General features: G+C 55.3%; 1 protein-coding gene and 1 long non-coding RNA gene across 2 annotated transcripts; one reads left to right on the top strand and one right to left on the bottom strand.

Annotated features, from left to right (window-relative positions):
* Positions 1–3,226: 3,226 nt before the first annotated feature.
* On the top strand, positions 3,227–14,144 carry TBATA (thymus, brain and testes associated). Its single transcript, XM_045568384.1, has 9 exons — positions 3,227–3,313; positions 3,639–3,874; positions 6,525–6,680; positions 7,565–7,722; positions 8,844–9,014; positions 10,890–10,971; positions 11,792–11,936; positions 12,816–12,868; positions 13,896–14,144. Exons 1-7 carry the CDS (start codon positions 3,306–3,308, stop codon positions 11,920–11,922), a joined length of 942 nt encoding a protein of 313 aa, XP_045424340.1. The 5' UTR covers positions 3,227–3,305; the 3' UTR covers positions 11,923–11,936; positions 12,816–12,868; positions 13,896–14,144.
* On the bottom strand, positions 13,022–15,540 carry LOC123650020. The gene is made up of 3 exons (XR_006739222.1): positions 15,106–15,540; positions 13,569–13,653; positions 13,022–13,094 (listed from the first exon to the last, which is right to left on the bottom strand). It is a non-coding gene; the product is annotated as an uncharacterized LOC123650020 (long non-coding RNA).
* Positions 15,541–17,265: the final 1,725 nt, after the last annotated feature.

Raw genomic sequence — 17,265 nt, 5'->3', positions numbered from 1 at the left:
AAGTAACAGAAAGGGGATTTGAACCAAGGATTCTCACCACTATTTTGCATCTGTGGCAGTATGGGTGACTCACCCCAGGTGGCACATCTATGGAGTGTCAGAATCTGATTCGAGCCCCTGTCCAACTGAAAACCCAGAACCTTCCCACCCAGCAATCCCGCTGCGATTGGGGCAGGAGGGAGCCTCTGGGTCACACGGGCTGTCTCCTCCTCTCTAAGACATAACCCCTGAGAATTAACACCCAGAAGCAGGATGCACAGAGGCAGACCCAGCATGGTGGCTTCAAGCTGGGTGACAGCTGGGACCAAACCCAACCAACATCCTTTGCCAGACTCTCTCTCCCTCTGCTGCTGGCCGAAACCAGCCCCCGACTCTCGTTCTCCCCCTTGGTCCCCACTGAAAGAGCCGGATGGGAGGCAGAGGGGAAGCTTGGTGGGAGAGAAGGTCCTGGGCAGCCCTGTCTGCCCCTCCAGGAGAGGCAAAAGGAGACAGTGTGGGTGAGGGACAGGGGTGCTTGGGAGTGGTCCTGGAGTTGTGGGTCGGGTAACCTAGCAACCACCAGGCTCATGCCATCACAAAGCGGCAGCCTTGCCCACAGAATCGATGAGCCTCCCTTTAAGATTTGTCCCCTTGCTCGTCCCTACCAGATCAGCAGGGCTTCTCGCCCGCATGCTATAGCAAGCACTTTCCTCGGTGAGTCCAGGGACCTCTCAGGGGAGGAGATGGACACTAGAAGGCCCAGAGGGGCCTAGATGGAAAGGGAAGTTCTGTGGCTGGATTGGTGGGAGCCTTCACACCCCTCTGCCCGGCTGGCTGGGGGCCAGGAAGAGAGAGCAAGGACAGGACAGGACAGACTGTGGGGGCTCCCACCTGCCCCTCTCTGGAAAAGGCAGGCCTGGCCTGCTAGAGTCCCTGCTGACCTCTCTACGGCAGCTGTGGGCTGTGAGCCACTGGTGACTTATTAAACCAATTTAATGGGTCATGTCTAACATTTAGAGAATGAAAACAAAAAATAGGATAAAATATCAGGGTGCATCATATGTGATATAAGTAATTATTGCTGTACATTCTTTATATTGCTTTATATTCTTGTAAGTTTCACAGACACACACAAACATACACACACACGTGTGTGAATTGGATCATGATGTAAAAATGAATTTCTTACTGTCGTCACAGCCAAAAGTATTTGCAAGTCTCTGTTCTAAGAGTACGTCTTCTTGTAGGGAGGTGGATCTGGGGCTCCCAATGCCCTGTTCTCAAGCTTGCAGCATCTACGCACTCTAGAGCCCAGCCCCCAGCATCAAGGATGTCCAGAGCTTTCATAATAGGAGGCTGTGCCAGCTGTTCTTAGAGAAAAGACCAAGAGCCTGTGAGTCAGAATGGGCTCTGGTCCTTTGCTGTGTGACCTCAGCAAACCTCTCCTCTTCCTTGATCTCAGACAAGGAACCTGACGAATGCTGGCACTGGGGAACCTCCGGGGTCCCTTGCAGATTCTGTGACTCCAAGGGTTAATTCTCAGAATGCTCTGATTTCCTGTCCCAAACCCATCCCCAGAACTTTGACTATGTATATTCAAGTCCCGACATTTAGATTAATCACAATTCTTGGTTTTGACACCTATCATCTTTTATCCATTTCATTTAATTAGTTTATTTAATAATATAAAAGAACACCAGTAAATGCACCGCCCAGTCCAGGAACTGGAATATCACCACTAACACATCTACCCGCCCTCAGAAACAACCACTCTCTGAACTTTGTGGTTAGCATTTCCTTGCTTTCTGCTGTTGTTGTTTTATCACATTTGTGATAATTGTGCTTGCTTTTGAACTTTTATTTTTAGAAACGACCTCATGTTATGTGGTCTTCCGGAACCGCTTTCCTTGACTTAGCATTATAAGATTCATGCATGTTGTTGTGTGTAGCTGTGGTTCATTTATTTTCATAGCAATAAAATGTTCCATTGTCTGAATGTGCCACAGCTTATTTATGTGTTCTGCCATGGGACATTTGGGTTGTCACCAGGTTTTGGGCATTTTGAACAATGTTAGAATGAATATTCTTATAAGTAGCTCCTGTTGCACATTTGCAAGAGTGTCTCTTACATCTGGGAGGGAAATTGCTGGGTGATACAGCATGCAAATGTTCGATTTTACAAAATATTGCCTATTTTTTCCCCTAAAGTGTCTGTTCCTGTTTATACTCCCACCGCCGTTCTGTGGGAGTTCCTGTTATGCATCTTCAACACTAGTAGTCAGTGTTGGTCTTTATTCTGTTAGAAACCGTACAATGGCTATGGACGTGCAATTGGCTGACCACCCACTGACAAGGTAAGGCGCCAAATGCCCACCCTGCTGACCAACGGGGTGAGGGGCAGGGTGGAAGACAGAGGTGGCTTTGGGGGAAATCAACAGACTGGTGGTTCAAGAGAGGCAGTTCTTCGTGTCCTCCACTGCCAGTCAGCCAGGCCTCCGGTGGGTCCTCAGGCCCAAGTTAGCCCAGGTTACAGGTGAGGCCCCTCCCTAGGTAGGGAGCAGACGCAAGCAGGGGCCAGGAGCACCGAGCACAGGAATTCCGGGGGTTTTCAGGAGGTGACTTCCTCTGTTGGTAGGGGGTAGAGGAGGCCAGCTAGCTGCAACCTTTGGAGAAGGTTTACTTTATTCCTTTAAGTCCCAGATCTCTTACAGGTGAACCAAGAATGGAACAGACTCAGGGGCTGGGTGAGCGAAGTCCAACCAGGGTCCCGGGGCAGCACGCCTTGCTTAGCATTTCCAGAGTCCATCGGTACTCCTCCAGAAGGACTCCCTTCAGCCAGGGCCACTGGGAGAAGGGAGTACAGACAGTGACCAGGCAGGTGGTCCCAGCAGGTCCCAGCAGGTGGGGAGTGGCCTCAACCTCTTCTAGGCAGAGGCACACTCCTCAGGAGGGGGAGGGTGCAGGGTAAGGACGGAAAACCTGAGAACCTTGCCTCCAGCGGAGCAGAGCGGGGAGACTGTAGCTTCCCTTCAGCATCACAGCCCTGCCAGCTGCTCCATTAGCTGCCCCATTAGCTCTGCATCTCCCGGGAGGGACTCCATGGGAAAGGGGGCGCTGGCCTGGTCTGGCCGATGCTCCAGCTTTGGCCCCTGGACAAGGAGTCTGGGCCAAGACTGCACCTGAGGGCATGGGGGGAGGGTGACAGCCTATAGCTGTCTTCTCCTGGGCTGTCAACAGTTTGGCTTGGGGAGAGGCCCCTGCTGGGGTCAGCCCGCTGGCCCTAGGAGGTGTATATAAGGTGCCTTTGCTCCATTCCAGGTGTTTGGATGAGGAGGTAGGTCTGTGGCTTCTCTTTGTTGTTTTAGATATGGTCTCTGGGAGAAAACTGGGGTCCTGGGACAGTCCATCTGAGTTCCTGCAAGTGAATCCCAGCTCCCAGCTAAGGCATCTTAGGAAGACGGGGGACTGGATTGCACCAGCTGTGAGAGGATCCTGGGGAGGCCCAGCTTTGGGGGTCAAGAGGGTGGTGGTGAAATCCAGGAAGCCAGATTTCAGGGTGCCTCAGGAATGGACTCTGTCATAAGCACTGAGCTGTGACTCAGGTGGGCACCACTGCCAGGGGAGGCTGCCTTAGTGTCTCCTTAAACCCTCTCCTTCAGTCCAAAGGCAGAGCCGAAACCTGAGAAGAAGTCAGAGCAGAGGCCACAGAGCCACAGGGAGGACGGGCCACAGAAGGAGCTGGTGATCCCAGGCATCGTGGATTTCGAGCTGATCCGAAAGGCGCTGAGGACCCCCAAGGCCCAGACCCCTGGCGCCTACCGCTTTGACCGCCTCAGCCACCACTCCTTCTTCTCTAGGCACCACCCCCACCCCCAGCGTGTGACCCACAGCCCAGGTAGGGGCCGGTCAGCCAGGGCCTGGCTGGGCAGCGGCAGAGGGGGTATCACTGACGGGTCTTGAGAACTGGGGAGGACGTATTGGCTTCAGTCCGTTTCCAGGCTGGGGCCCAGAGAACATGGGGGCCTGGCCAGGGTCCCAGAGCTGCCGAGTGCCCATGCCAGGACTCAGCTTTGGGGTGGGAGAGAAGCACAGGACCAAGGGCCAACGGTGGGTCCCCTACAGCAGTGGTCCCCAACCTTTTTGGCACCGGGACCTGGTTTCATGGAAGTCAATTTTTCCATGGACTGGGCGGGTGGTGGGGGTATGTGTGGAGGGGGGAGCTTTGCTCTCGCTGACGAACCACCTCCTGCGCCCCCTCCCTCTTTCCTAAGTTTCATGGAAGACAGTTTTTCCATGGATGTGGCGTGGGAGTCGGGTTGGCAGAGCTCTGTGACACAGACTGGTGGGTTGGGGGTCCCTAACTGGCCACAGACTGGTGGGTTGGGGACTACAGCCCTACAGGATCCCCTTACCACTGGGTTCTCCCAGTTTACAAACCAGAGAAGGGGATGAACGTTCTGCCCGGACCTGTGCTCTGTCCTCTAACTGAGGCCATTCCACCCACTCAACCATCCATGCATCAAATATTTAGTGAGTGTGAACTATGAGTCAGGCATTCTTTAGGCCCTGGGGATATGACACTGAACAAGACAGACTCAGTGGCCGTCCTCCTGGAGCTGACCTCTAGTAGGGAGGGATGGGGGTGGACAAGGTGCCACGTGCCCAGGCTGCAGAGGGGAGACTGCTGTGTTTAAAAGGTGGTCGTGGAAGACCTGGCCAATAACATGACATCTGGGCAAAGAACTACAGGAAGAGAGTGTGGGAACTGTGTATAGCAGGGGGAAGTCCGTCTCAGGCCGACGGATCAGCAGATGCAAAGGCCCAGGGGCAAGAGTGCCCTGGCTCTGCTGGAGGAACAGCAAGGACACCAGAGCCAGCCAGGCTGGAGCAGAGTAGGAGGGGGCGAAAACAGAAGATGTCAGGGAGGCAGCGGGCCCAGATCAGGCAGGCTGTACGGGCCACTGTCGTCACCATTGGGCCTCCTCGCTGAGTTGAATGGAGCCATTGGAAGGTGGAGAGCAGAGAAGTGGCAGAAGTGAGATGTTTTAACTAGGTCACCCTGCCTCTGTCTTGGGCACGGCTTGGACCAGGGGAACAGCAGCAGAAGACTCATTGTCCCTGTTCTAGACATGTGTAGAAGGTAAAGCCAACAGGACATGATTAAGGAGGAATGTGAGAGGAAGAGGAGCCAAGGCTGACACCAGGGCTCTTGCTGCTGGAAAACCAGAGTGCGATGGTGACGACAAAGAAGCCCACAGAGGGCCCAGCGCAGGGGGAGGGAAGGGTCAGGGCTTTGGTCTTGAGCGTGGGTGGGGTGAAGTGTGAGATGCCTTTTAGACTGCCAGGTGGAGGTTGGCTCTGGGGTTCAGGGCAGAAATACCAACGTGACAGCCATTCGAGGACAGCTGCTATCTTTTTTTTTTAAGACAGAGTCTCACTTTGTTGCCTGGGCTAGAGTGAGTGCCGTGGCATCAGCCTAGCTCACAGCAACTTCAAACTCCTGGGCTTAAGCGATCCTCCTGCCTCAGCCTCCCGAGTAGCTGGGACTACAGGCATGCGCCACCGTGCCCGGCTAATCTTTTCTATATATATCTCTAATTGTCCAGACAATTTTTTTTTATTTCTATTTTTAGTAGAGACGGGGTCTCACTCAGGCTGGTCTTGAACTCCTGACCTCGAGCGATCCACCCGCCTCGGCCTCCCAGAGGGCTAGGATTACAGGCGTGAGCCACCGCGCCCAGCCAATAGCTGCTGTCTTAAGTGGCCTGTCTGGGTGGGATCATTCGGGAATCCCTGAGGATACAGGAGAAAATCTGGGGTCTGGGCCCTGGGACCCCCACGGTTAAGGGGTTGAGAAGAAGAGAAGAAATTGCAGAGGAGATGAGAGGCAGTGAGCGAGGAGAAACCCAGGGAGTGAGGGGTCCTGGCACCAGTGTTTCAGGGAGGATAGAGCAACCGTGTCCTAACAGGGCTGGTCCTCAAGGCCTAACTGTCAACAATGATGTAGCCATCTCCCAGGGTCAGGCCAGAGGGTCCTCACATGTCAACTGCCCTCCCCCTACCCGGCTGCCCCGCACACAGCCTAGCACAAGCCGACAGAGCCGATGTTTTCTCCAGACGGTCTGGTTCCATCTCTGTCCCTGTGACTTGGGCCCAGGCCTCTCCCATCACTGACAGTGACTTAAATTCCTCATCTTTAAGCTGCGTAGCCCTGTGTGCTCACACCTGCAATTCGTTGCCCGGTCATAGGAAATCAAAAGGTGCTTAGGACCAGGGTCCCAGGAAGCCTGGGTTCTTGTCCCGTCTCTGCCCAACTCGCTGTGTGACGCTGAGCAGGTCCCTTCCCCTGTCCATTCTAAGCACCTCTGTAAGTAAGATGGTTACTGATCTAGGCGGGCACAGGGGCCTTCGCAGCTCTGACAATCTTTGTGCTCTTGGTTGTCAGAAGTGGAGCCGGAGCTCTCCCTGCCCACCGGCCTCTTTCTGGCCTCTTGGCACTCTTGGCCAGCCAGGCCTCTCTTCCCCCATCTTCCAACCCTTCACAGATTTCACCGGGAAGCCTGTCTGTGTCGTCAGGGACGAGTTCTCTCTGAGTCCCTTGCCTCAGTCCACACTCTTATCCAGCTGTCTGATGGGCATGCCCACCATCTCTGTCCCCCTCGGAGACCCACAGTCCAACCGGAACCCCCAGCTTTCTTCTGGTGGGTACTAGGGCCACGCCCTCTCTGCCCTGGGGCTCACACCTCTCCCCACGGCTGCCCCCTTGAGCGGGTGCCTGAGAAGCAAAGGGCTGTTGCTTTTGGGTGGGTGGAGACCGTGGGAGGAGCCTCACTTTCTCCCTCTTTCCTCGGGCAGCGTCATCTCTGTATTACCCCCACCCCCAGATCCTGGCCCTCAGAAACGCACCCTGCTTGGATTTGAGGGGCTTGAGGAGTAAGAACAAGCAGAGGACAAGCAGATTCTGTGGCTGCTGTCGCGTGACTTGCAGCGATAGGTGGAGTGCTATTTGAGATACTTAGCAGCGTGTGTCTAAGGCACTGGCCGATCAAAACTCTCAGCAGCGGAGCTGGGGAAGTGTCCCAGGGGCCTCTGCTCTGCAAAGTCTTACCCCTTCTGTTACTGGGGTGCGGGAGAGTCAGGTTGCTGGGGGCAGGGGGCACCCTGCGGAAGGGGCCAGTGATATTCCAGTGCAGGGCAGAGAGGTGCAGCACTCTTGCCAGCCTCTCCCGGGAGCAGTTCAACATCTTAATAACGGGCCCAGCCGTGTCCTCTGAACCTCAGGCCTGGCTTCAGGGACCCAAAGAGGCAAAGCTAAATTAAACCACATGCATCTTGGCACGGGAAGCCAAATGTTCTCCAGCATCTCCTGGTAATGCCACAGGCTGTGACATCGGCATTTGTCCCCCTAGAAAGGAGGCAGTCCTCACCTATGGTGTGACTTCTGACCCTTCTTCCTCAAGGGCACCACCCCTTTCCCTTAGGATGGGGCAGGAAGGGGCACTGACTCTCCCACCCACTCCCAGTGCCACAGGGAGGGGGGAGGGCCCCAGATGTCAGTGGGCAGGATCTTGTCCCCTCCTCCCAGAGACCTGGAAGAGCGAGCTGAAGGAGCTGGCTTCCCGGGTAGCCTTCTTCACCAAGGAGAACGAGCAGCAGAAGAACAAAGAGGTGGGTGCAGAACACAGGAGCTGGTCTGGGAAGAGAATAGATGGATCCACCCCCCTGTACCGAGATCCCTCCCAGGTGGGTTCAACCTAACAGTGGCGGGGAAGGGGCCAGCGACTACAGACCCCAGGGAGGAGGGCCACAGTGAGGGGAGAGCACAACTGGGTGGAGACGTCCAGGCAGGGTTCACAGGGGACATGTCATTCGGAGGCCTCCGATATCTAAGTGGGCTACTCAGGCGTGGACTGGGGGTGCATTCCAGGCCATGGCACTGGCTCAGCAGCTCAGCAGCTGGCGAGAGCAGGCCACCTCTAGAGACCAGGTGCACACGGCAGAGTGGGGAAGGGGAAGAGGCTGACTGCGTGTGGGGAGGAGGAGCCTGCTGTGAATTTCCAAATTTGAGTGGAGAATCAGTGAAGATTTTCAAACAGGATGGGGTGACCCCATGGGTGCTGTTTGGTGACAAAGCAGCTGAGACAACTGGGAGGCAGCTCGAAGGTGGCTGGAATTGGTCTGAGGACAGCCTGGCCCTTTCTTTGCAGCTGAGTCTGGTCCTGCCACGTGTCTTGGCCCCCACCGAGTGGAGAGGCAGAGACCTGGCTCCACACTCCTGCTCACAGCTCACTCACTTGTAGCACTCGGGGCAACTCACCCAAGCTCTTTGGGCCTCAGTTTTCTCTCATCTTTAAAATGGGGAAAAGAATACTGCCAGTCTTTGCTGGAATTACAAGGGCAAGAGGCCCCAGATCTTGTGCCCAGAGGCCTGGCTTCCTAGGGCAGCGAAAGGATGCCAAGCTGCAGGGGTGCGTCTGGGGGCGGTTGAGCTAGGAATCAAGGTAGCGATGCCCACTGCCCACTGCCCAGCTGGGGCAGGGGCAGCACGGAGGACCTGCCTGGGAAGAAGGACGGTGATTGCCAGGGGGTACCCAGCACTCAGCCCTTCATTGCTGGGTTCCGGGAGGAAGAGCTTTTGCTAGTTTAAACAGAACAGCTGACGGTGGAAGCACCGGGGTGCCCAAGGAGAGGTCCAGGACAAAATTGGGGGTGGCCTGGCTGAGATCCTGGGTCCCTGGCAATGCTGTGATGCTGGGATTTGGGGGGTGCCCTGGAGGTGTGACCCAGACTCTTTGTCTCTTCCTCTCTACCTTCTCTCTCCCCCATCACTGGCTGCCTGGGGACTCCGGTCACTTTTGTCGCAGCAGGAGGAGCCTCCGAGGGAGCAGGGGGCCAAGTACTCAGCCGAGACTGGTAGGCTCATCCCCTCTTCCACCCGAGCTGTTGGTCGCCGCAGCTCCCGCCAGGGCCAGCGGGGCCAGCCTTCCAGCAGAGACGGAGGAGTCCGGGCCATCCTGCAGGATCAGGAGCTGCTGGTGAGGCCCCAGCCTGTGAGCAGAGACTGTGGCAATTTCTGCTCCCAGGCTCCCGGCTCTTCCAGCCTGGACGTTCACAGGCTGCTTGAGGGGATGGCCTCTCCCGGGCCACTGGCACCAAACACTGTAAGACGGGAAATCCCAGTCTTGGGAGTTGGCAGCCTGGGCTCGAACACGCTGCTGCCTCTAGGTTTCTGGGTGAGCCTCTCTCTGGGCCTTGGTTCCATGGTCGACCCAAACTGGGAGCATGAACACAGTGCCATGGAAGGTCTGCTCCAGCTGTGGCTTTTGATGAGGGAAGGAAGGGAGCTGCAATGGTGGGTTGAGAAGCGTGGAGAAGGAGGGTCTGCCCCGTGTGCTCTCCAACCACACCCCAGCAGGCTGCACCCCACGGCCCCCAAGGCGAGGCCCAGCCTGGTCTCCACACTCTGAGAGGGGCCTCCTGTGCTTCCGTGAGCACAGAGCCCACCTCTTCCACGTTCAAGTTTCCCCATCGAGGCCTGAGAGGAGTCTATGCCTTGCTCCAATGGGTTAAGGCATTGGAGGTCCCTGTTAAAATGCACACTAAAGGTCATACGTAGAGCCAGCATCCCACCACCTCCCTCGTGACCAGCACTTTCAGACACGTAGTCCCTTTGGAGCCTCGCAACAGTGCAGCACAGTGGATAGAGCAGACAGAGCCCCGCACCCCCATGCCCCAGATGGGGAAGCTGAGGCCCTGCCAGGTGATATCATGGCCCAGGTTCCCTAGAGAAGCAGCAGCAGAACCAGGACTAAGGTGCTTTCTCCACCATAGGGCGGCCTCACCTTGCCTGGAATTAGGTTCTCGGGTCCTGCGGGGAGGGGGCACAGGGCAGGTAAGTTGGATGCGGAGAACGGTGAAGGGTCCAGGGGCAGATCAGGGTCACTGCAGTGGGTGGGTACCTGGGGGTCAAGGTGGGCCCCCACGCAGGCACAGTCCTGCGGAGAGGCCTGGCCCAGTTTCCACTCTGCCGAGGACAAGGCAGACCTGCTGGGGACTGACAGGCCCCTCCAGGTCCTGGGAAGACTGACGGCCAAGTGCTGAGGGGACCCCACTTTCCTAGGACTCCGGGGGCTCTACCTCCCTCCTCAAGCCCCAACTCCAGCCAGCCATAGCCGCAGCCGCCATCAACTTGCTGGCCTAGGGAGCCCCCATTACCCATCTGAGTCAGAGCTGGATCTTTTCCTGATGCTACTGGAGTGGAGAATGCAGGGGAAAATGAGCCCTGAAGTACCAGAGATGTCACAGCCTGAGAATGCAGCTAGGAGCCAAGTGTACCCGCCGCTCAGCAGGAAGAAGCCCCGAGCTGAGCAGCTGGCAGGACCAGCCAGCACTCACCCTCAAGCGCCCCCCTGGGACTCCCCTACCTCCTTGCTAATGTCTCCAGACTCTGGGAGCTTCAGGGTGGGGATTTCTGTGGGGTTCCCGGAATCCGTACACCAAGGACCAGGGCCTGTGGGACTCGGTGGGTCTCCAAGGAACTGACTGTCCAGCCCTGACTTTGCCTTCCCAGGGCGGGGCCCGGGGATCCAGCCAGCCCAAGCAGGCTCTGGGGATAAGGGGTCCACATGTCTGTTATCTGAGGCTTCATTCTGCCACAGACTCCCTGCTGGGTGTCCTCCTCTCTCAAGGCCTTGAACCTTCACTTGTCCAGCAGGGAGGTTAAGCATATTCCTCCAGGACTGTTGTGAGACAAAGTCCGATGCAGAGGGGAGGAAGGGACTGCCACAGAGACAAGTTTAGCCAAGCTTGTGGCTCTGGGAACCCACTCTGCGGGGAGGGGCCCCTTGGTGTCCTCTGAACCCATGTTTGCTTGTGCTCCTGGCTGGAACATGCCATCTTCCTGCCCACAGATCCTGGAGCTCCTCTGCCAGATCCTGCAGACAGACTTGCTGAGTGCCATCCAGTTCTGGCTGCTCTACGCTCCCCCCAGGGGTGAGAACACAGCCCCATGACCTCCTCTCTGCATGGAGGCTGCCAAAGTCCTGCCCTTGCTCTCTGGTTCTGCAGGATTCAGGTGTCACTGAGCTCCCACCCACAGCCTTCCACAGGGGTCTCTCCTCTGTTTTGGAGCCCCGAACTAACCCTTCCCAGCCGGACAGTGTCACTGCTTCCTCCTCCCCCTTTCCTCATCAGAATGTCTGTGGCCCTGCTGCTTGCAGGGGACCCCTCCGTCACGCTGACCCCAGGTCTAGGCACCTGGGAGGGAGATGTCCCAAGACTGCTCAGCACATGGCCCCTCACACACTACTGGGAAACACACACACACAGGTGCAAGTACATGAGAACGCACATGTGCACACATGAGCACATGAATACACATGCAGATGCACACTGGCACCGTGGGTGTAGCATGCACCCAACTAGGGGGTGAGGAGTGATGAGAACCAGGAAGCTAATTGGAGAGGACTTCCTGGACGGTAGAGTAAAGGAGGAGGAGGAGGAACTCGATCCCCAGTAGACTGCCCAGAGGGGGCTGTGGGTGTGGCAGGCAGGATGGCCAGGTGGGGCCAAGAACAAGGCACATGCTCGCTATGTGGCGGGAGGAAGACGTGGGAGGGCCGGGTGCTCTGTGCACACAGGGGCCAGGAGAGGAGTAGGGACCGGCCTCGCCTGCAGGAACCTGTGGGCAGAGTGTGGGATAGTGAGAGAAAGCTGCCCTTGACCAGGGTTAGGCAAGAGCTGGAGGGGCTGTTCCATCCAGGACAGGAAGGGGCTAAGGGCTAAGGACTCTACCCCTGGGATGTGCTTGCAGAGAGAGACCTTGCCCTGGGACTCCTGCAGACAGCAGTGGCTCAGTTACTGCCCAAGCCCCTGACCTCCATTCCTGCAGAACGACTCCTGAACCAGCTCGAAGAAGTTCAGGAGTCTCCACAGGAAAACTAGCAGCTGCCCTACAGGTGGGTTCTGCACCCCTCACTTGCCCCTCGGGAACCATTCCCTCGCCTTCAGCCATCTGTCCTCCCAGGTGGCGCCAGTGGGGCCCGAGAAGGGAGCCTAACGCTGGCCAGAGGCTGGGCTGACTTGGCCAGTCCTAGAGGAAGAGGCCCAGCCCCTCCCCTGGCCCCCCTCCCCAGTTCTGCCCATGCTGCTCGAAGGCCCTGGCAGCCAGACCAGCTCCTCAGCCACCGCCGGCTGTGGGGGTGCCCGAGGGGTTTGCTGGTGTCAGCTGTAACCAGGCAGGGCTGGGTGAGCCGCATCTAGCCCTCCCGAAGCCCTTGGTCTGTGGGAAGACACAGGCAGCCTTAGTACCTTCACACCAGTACTGGGTGCCCTGGGTGGCCCGAAGGCCTCGCCAGCGAGTGGAACCCAAATGTCGGCAAGGTAACCAGCAATACCGAGTGCCCATATGTTTGCCTGACAATGCTGCATATTTTACATATTTCCAGTCCTTACAAATCATGCCATTTTACACATGAGAAAACAGGCTCAGGAACAACTGAATGACCTTTCCCAGCGAGGGGCTGGGGGAGGGCTGGTGCAGTGGCCGTCCATCCCCTTACGGCTCCAGGGACAGGAGGGTCTTGGTTCCCAGTGGCCGCAGCAGGCAGTGGAGCCACTTTGTCTGGGTCCTGCCTGGGGTGATGCAGGAAGGCCACCTGGGGGCCAGCCACGGACAGACCCTTTCTGGTTCTCCAGGAGGGGCGACTCTTGTCTCTCCCTGGGGCAGGTGGCTGGCTGCACCTGCACCACATCCTCACCTCCCTCCCCACCCTGCCGTCCGCGGGGGTAGGTTTTCAGAATGACCGCCCCAGCCTCTCCTTTGTATTTGGTTGTAGTCAATACCCAACGAAGATGAGAACACCGCCTCTGGCAAAAAGCGAAAAGCCAGGTAGGACTCCACGCAGGCGGTGGTTCTCAGGGCCCACCGGGGCCACTTTGCCTGGGTGTCTCAGGGTATTCAAGGCAACCTGGAGTTGGGTCCCTGCCCAAGGAAGCTGCTCATCTCCCTCATTCATTCATTCAACAAATATTTATTGAGCACTTACAATTTGCTGGGCTCTAGGGGTCACTGGGGAAGAATTCAGACAAGTTCCTGCGGTCACGGAGCTTACGTCCTAGCGAGGAGAGCAGACAGCAGATAAAAGCACCCGAGGGGCATGGGTGCCGCAAACGAGGCAGGGCGGTGTGACAGGTGGGGAGGAGGCCTGGCAGCCCTGGGCAGGTCTAGGAAGAGCCCACAAGCAGCGCTCCCCTCGCCTGGCGTGGTGGAGGAAGGGCAAGCGGGCCCGGGGTGGCCAAGGCCTTCTAGGTGGGGACAGTGGTGAGAGACGCGATGAGGTGGGAGGAAGGGGCCGGCCTGTGGGAAAGGCCAGGTGTGTGGCTCTCGCAGAGACCGTGGGTGCACGGGAGGGTCGCAAGCAGGGCGGGTGTGCCCCTCCGGCTGCTGTGTGGAGCATGGACTGCACACAGAAGGTAGGGGTGGCGGGACACCAGGGAGAGGCCACAGTCATCCTGGTGCCTTAGACCAGAGCTGGGTGAGGGGGCAGCAGGCTGGAGGGGAGAGAAGAGAAAATACATCCTCCATGTACCTCATTCTCCCCCATCAGACTGTCGAGGGTCCTGAGTGCCCGGCACTGTCTGGCATAGAGCAGACACTTCACTGATATCTGTTACCTGGATGTTGAAAGGAGGGTGGGTGGTGGTGAGGCTCAGAGACGGGAACCTGCTCGTCCCAGGTCCCCAGCAGAGCCGAGAGCAGAAGCCGGGCTTGACTCGGGCTCCCCCACGCGCTCACACCTCCACCCAGGCCTTTCCGGGAGAAGGGATCTGCTGGGGCTCCCAGGCAGCTCCTGCTTAGGGGCCTGGCCCAGCCCTTCCTCATCCTCCCCTGCCGGCTGTCTCTCCCCTTGCCCCAGAGTACATTGGGAAAGCACAAGTCCTCCAGGTGCATTCGAGCCAGAACACAGAGGAGAAAACGACGAAGCCGATGGAGGAGAGCTGAGGAGCCCCTGAAACTTTGCCTGCCTCACTCAAGCGCAGCCCCAAGTTCAGGGTTGTTTCTGTCCCTCCCACCTCCACAGCAGCACCTAATTTCCTGTTGCAGAGTCTACTAAATAAAATCCTGTCTTCCCTTTGAGAGGACAGTTCCCCTCTCCCAGCAGTAATAGGTGTGTGTTTGGGGTCATTTATTCCAGAAGAGAGGATTGCACTGAACTGTCTCCACCCCCACGGAAGAAGCCCAGGTGCTACCGGCCACCTGGGGCTTACCTGCTGCTTTTATGTTCTAGAGAAATGAGGGGCAGGTGGTAGTTGGGGTGGCCTGAGAAAGGGGTTCTGCCCCTCCAGGAGCCAAGACACACAGGGCTCTGGGTAGGTTAGAGCAGGGGTCAGGGAGCCCCCAGGCCTCCTTAGCATGGTCACTGTCCCTGATGATTGAGTTCCTCCCTGTGCTGGCCACTGACGCAGCACCTTAGGTAAAAGCTGTGGGCGAGCACCATGTGAATTGCTCTGCACACTATATATATGGTACTATATTTGATTCTCCCCAAAGCAGTAGAATATTGTAGATGAATCAATTGACACTCAGGTGAAACAACTTGTCCAAAGTCACACAGTGAGTGAGTGGCACTGCTGGGATCCAAACCCAAGACGTCTGGCTCTGGAATCCCTGCCCTTACCCGCTGCTCCCTACCGCCTTACAAACAGCTGCCTTCACCAGAAGCTGCGGTTACAGTTCTGAAAAGCATAGGGGTTAGCAACATGGCAGTTGGCAAAATCAAGGAAGAAAGGGACATTATATAAATGTGACCCAGATGGCAGCCGGGGGGTCTCTATCCTTTAAGATCTGGAGACAATGACTCAACCCTCTGGAAAGTCCAATGTTTTCCTTGAGATTTCTGAAAATTCCCTGGAAAGTTGGGGTGGGGAGCAGGCATTGAAGTTTACAATGTCATTGTCCCCTGTGGCCCTGAGCTCGTGTTACACTGCCTTAGTTCATGGGCTAAGTGGCTTTAGTTCCATGGACTATGGCTTCATTCTGCACTTGCAGCACTGCCCCACCTCACATCCCTTCAGGTGGATTCAGTTAGTTCCCCGGGATTTCCCAAATACCCCACTCACACTAACCCGTGCAGCAGGCTTCAGTCAGGATCAGTGGATGATGGTTGGGGATTTGCTGTGAATCTGGCAAACAGCTTCACATTCAATATGAAACCATCTGTTCTGAAAGCCTTTGGTCACTCTTCCCTGGAAGATGTCTCCCCAGTGGCAGCCAATACCCGGCAGAGTCCCTAGGCTCTGCTGTCTCATGTGCCCCAGTCCTCCTGGGCATCAGGATGTCCTCTCCTGGTGTCAGTATGCCACAGCCACTTCCTGGACACTCCTAAGTTTTCTCTGGCTCCAGGCCATGGAAGTTCTCTGCTCCCTTTCCCCTGTGCCTCTCCCCGGAGCATGAAGACAGATTTTCCCTTCCATCTTCTCCCCATGGCTCCAGGTTCTTGCTGGGATCCAGTCTCCTTAGCTACTATGGTGGCCATTGCTTGGGGCTGCCCGGGAGCATGAAAGCTGGCACCTCCCTTGGCACAGGACTGGTTTGGGCAGGATAAGCATGTGACACAAGCTGGGTCAAGCACAGTCTGTCCTTGGGAATATGTTGTGCTGGGGGAGGAACGCTGGAATTTCAGAGGATGCATCTGGATCATCACTGCTCCATGGGGATGAAGCCCTGGATTCAGTCACACCAGATGCTCCTGACTCTCCCCCAGCCCTCCCCACGTGTGAAGCAGTAAAATTCCTTCTTCCTCCAAGAGCTGATTTTTATGAATTTTTTAAGATAAAATTTACCACCTTAACCATTGTTAAGTAACAGTTCAGTGACATTAAGTGCATTGACATCATCGTGTTACCATCACTGCCATCTGTACACAGAATTCTTTTCATCTTGCGAAACTGAAACTCTGCACCTGTTAAACAATAACTTCCTGTTCCCTCCTCCCCAGTTTTTGGCAGCCACTTTACTTTCTATCTCCGTGGATTTGACTCCAGGCACCTCACATAAATGGAATCATACAATCTTTGTCCTTTCGTGACTGGCTTATTTCACTTAGCGTAATGTCCTCAAGTTTCATCCATTCTGCAGGATGTGTCAGAATGAACTTCCTTTTTAAGGCTGAATGACAATCCATGGAATGTATAGACCACGGTTCGTTTATCCATTCATCCATGTAAGCCTTGATTCCACATTTTGGCTATTGTGAATAATGCTACTATGAGAATGGCTGTACCAAAGTCATTGATTTTTATGTCACGTGTGATTTTTATGTCACGTGTGATCAAAAGGATCCAGAATGATCTAAGATCATATGCCTAGTAAGTGGAGGTTCTAGAATTAGAATCCAGACTTACCAGAATCCAGAGTGCTCCAGCCACTGACAAGAGCCCTTGGTTTCAAATCTCGAACCATTCCCATACCCCCATCATGAATTTTGTTGCCACTATTACCACCTGTACTATTCCTTAATGTTTCTTTAAATTTGGTTTTTGTTAACTTAAATATAATTTTGTCCTAAGCAATAATATTCATGGCATCATGGTTTGATGTGTGATTTATAAAAGTTTCTCATACACATGAAAATAAATACAAATGTATTAAAATCTGAAACGTTCCTCCATGTACCATCTATTGTACCACCAGAGCACACTGACCACAGCTTGGGAAATGCTGATCAGAATAGACTCAAGAGCCACCCCTGGGAATCTTGGCTTAAGGACAACATGTAGGGGTCAGCTTCTCCCTGTCCCATTTGCTGGCTCAACAATGGGGCCCTCCTTACTCCCCTTACATGGATAAGAATGGGCTGGAGACCTATTTTCAGCAGAGGGGGAAGGTTGTCCCCAGGTCAAAGAGCCCATGGGAAACCCCCATTTTAGCACCCACAGTAACAGGTATCTTGGGCACTACATTTTCTGGTGACTCAGACCTTATCCCAGTCCCCCAAGCCACAAAAATCAAGTCTTTCCTCTCTTCCCCTGACTAAGTTTTGCCCTTGTCAAATCTCTTTTATAAGTCTCAATCAGAACACATCCCCTTTCAAATATTTATACCTTTCTTTTTTTTTTCTTATCTGATTGCATTAGCTAATACTTCCAGAGAATAATGCTAAATAATAATGATAATACTGGGCATTTTAATATTATTTTAATGGAAATGCTTCTCATTTCTCATCATTAGGCATGAACTGATTTTGTTTACATATCAAATATATAAAAACTGAAGTATTCATGTAT

The sequence above is a fragment of the Lemur catta genome, chromosome 14 (assembly GCF_020740605.2).
Source record: "Lemur catta isolate mLemCat1 chromosome 14, mLemCat1.pri, whole genome shotgun sequence".
Lineage (NCBI taxonomy): Eukaryota > Metazoa > Chordata > Mammalia > Primates > Lemuridae > Lemur > Lemur catta.
This window is presented reverse-complemented; position numbering and strand designations above follow the sequence as displayed.